The sequence below is a fragment of the Cephus cinctus genome, unplaced genomic scaffold (genome assembly GCF_000341935.2).
Source record: "Cephus cinctus unplaced genomic scaffold, Ccin1 Ccin1_scaffold0025, whole genome shotgun sequence".
In the NCBI taxonomy this organism is placed as follows: Eukaryota; Metazoa; Arthropoda; class Insecta; order Hymenoptera; family Cephidae; genus Cephus; species Cephus cinctus.
In genome coordinates, this window is record NW_014332773.1 from 1349 (window position 1) to 3850 (window position 2502).

Here is a 2502-nt window from a genome sequence, read left to right on the forward strand (position 1 = left end):
CCCCCCCCCCCCTTCAATGCCGGTTGGGGAGAATAGTTGAAGTTCATCCAGGAAAGGATGAACTAATTCTTACTGTAACGGTAAAAACTCAAAATGGAAAGACCCAGAGAACACTGCCGAAGATATCCGTTCTTCCGATTGAATGATCATAGAAATTAACTAAAGCAATTGATATCGTTTATTTCTTGTTGAAAGTCAAGCCTTTCAAGTAGGCCGGTGTACGCGCCATGCCCGGAGTTTTTCATATAGTTGTTCGGGCCCGGTGGTGTTGGTCGGTGGAAAGGGCAGTTAGTTGAAGTAAGCGGCGACAGGAGGTGCTGATGTTCAGAAAAAACGAAGATGGCGACAACTGACCGGGAGAGTGAATGTACACGTGCACGATCTTCTTATTTTGTTCAATAAACAGTATTAAAAAGGCTGAAAGTGGTTTTACTCAAGTTCAACCCGACTATATGTACATAATTTGAGCAGACCCTGCGTAAAACAATCTACTCAGCACGTCATAGGCTGTACCAATATCAACGTAGCGTGTATAGAAAAGTAAGGTGAACCCTATTTTAGAGATGAAAGCATTTTCTAAGTGTGTCATAACTAAATTTGCTAAGACTGGTATGCTATATGTGCTACGAATATCTGTTTATAAAATCTATTATTGAACCAAAAATATGTGGAAGTTATTATGAATTTTGTGCAGTTATTTACATTTTTAGTCGGAATTCTAGTTTTATTTCTCCTAAGGCTAAACTGTTGCACCAGAATTGTTTATATATGAAAGTTTTAGTATTCAGTTACATGTCCAAAAAATGTCAAGCCCCTTTACCGGTTATTTGAGAGAATAATTAAATGTTGAAAATCAACATTTTTATATGGGACCTTATGACCGGAGCAATCAGTGTCATTTTTTCGTTAATAATTTGAATACTTAAATCAAAGATAGTGGGAAAATAAAAAGCATCTTGTGCTTGTTAGGCGTTACGGATTGTGTCCGATAAAAAAATGTAGAGTTATCGGACATCTCAAAAGATAAATCACATTATCGAGACGATAATGAGTTGAGAAAAAGTGGCTCGCTTGGAATGGCGTCGCTCTGAACATGGCGCAAAAGCTTGGCAACAGTGCATTATGCTATATAACTACAATATGAACTGATTCAAGCAAGCATTTAAAATTAGTTTTGTAACAAAAGTCGGGATATTAAAATTAGGGCACATTATTAAAAAATCGAAATTATTTGTGCAACTAATTACTATAATATTCTGGGTGCTTAATTTTCAATATATAGTCGCTAGGATTCAAGACCCTTGCGAAGCAGCAGACCTACCTTAAGAATCTTAACGACAGACGTATTGTTCATGATAACAACATTTTTCGCGATTATTGTACCGCTTATCCTAGTCACTGGTGTTTGTTTTGAATTGGCGATCTCAGCTGCTACTCGGGATCCACGAATTGTATGGCAGTATGAAGACATATTAAGATTATGGAAATAATTCATATACTGACGAACATTAATAGTCATACTTAATGCATAAATTTGTATATTTCCAGGTCGTTATAATAGACTGTGGTACTTCATAATATACAGCGATACTCCATTTTTCTCAATGCATTGAGGTCGTTGAAATATCCCATATATTCTTTGTTTCTTCTTTCTTCTGACTTGAAATCTTATTATCGATAGTATTCTGAAGCAGATACTCATTGTATGTGTTTAGGGTGGGAAGTGACGGAAGAGTTCCGTACGTATGATAATCAAGATAAAAGGTGACAGGCGGGGGTAGATGAGAATTGAACATATTGTGCGTGTAGAAATAAGGATCATAATATAAAGAGTGATCATTGGGATAGAAATTCAGAGGTACTTGACCAGCATTTGTCGTTATGGTATCCTTGGGCTGTACATCATTTTTCTGTGGTACATTCGATTTGGTATTATTGCGCTTTAATATATTTGCTGTTATAGACAATTCACTTTCGTTTTTTGGTTTCTGATTTTTTTTTTTAGTTAGAACATTTTCTGTTCGCAACAGCATGGATAAATGCGGTACACGCAATATTTCTGGCCCGGCGATATTGTGCGAGACTTGCATATAGTAAAATGGTGGTACATAACCTATTGCTGTTTTATGAACGATAGGTTGTATTACAGGAAAAGCTCTTGAAGGTGATAGATTTTGATTACTAGTAATCAAAGCATTGTAGACTTTTGGCAGTCGTAGCAATCCTGGAGAAGCAGCAATCGAAGCAATACTAATCAGAATGAGAAGTAATGAGACGTTCATCTGAAAATAAATAAAAATTCTGATAAAATATGATAAACACTTTGGTTTGTGAATATTGATGAATCTTATGAAATTAATTTAATAGGAAACCGTAGTTGATTTCAACAGGCAAATGATACACACGGATAAAAATATGACTAAATAGTAATTTGGAAAAATCTCTAGCGTGCTACGAGGTCATTTTCGTCTCGAGACAAGATGATTAACACAGTTTTTCAGA

The 2502-nt window shown here is 35.9% G+C and overlaps 1 protein-coding gene across 1 annotated transcript; it reads right to left on the bottom strand.

Moving 5' to 3' along the window:
* Positions 1–1521: 1521 nt before the first annotated feature.
* On the bottom strand, positions 1522–2284 carry LOC107266847 (the record flags this gene model as incomplete). The annotated part of the gene is given in 1 exon segment (XM_015737780.1): positions 1522–2284. A coding segment is annotated over 1 exon segment (681 nt). The 3' UTR covers positions 1522–1601.
* Positions 2285–2502: the final 218 nt, after the last annotated feature.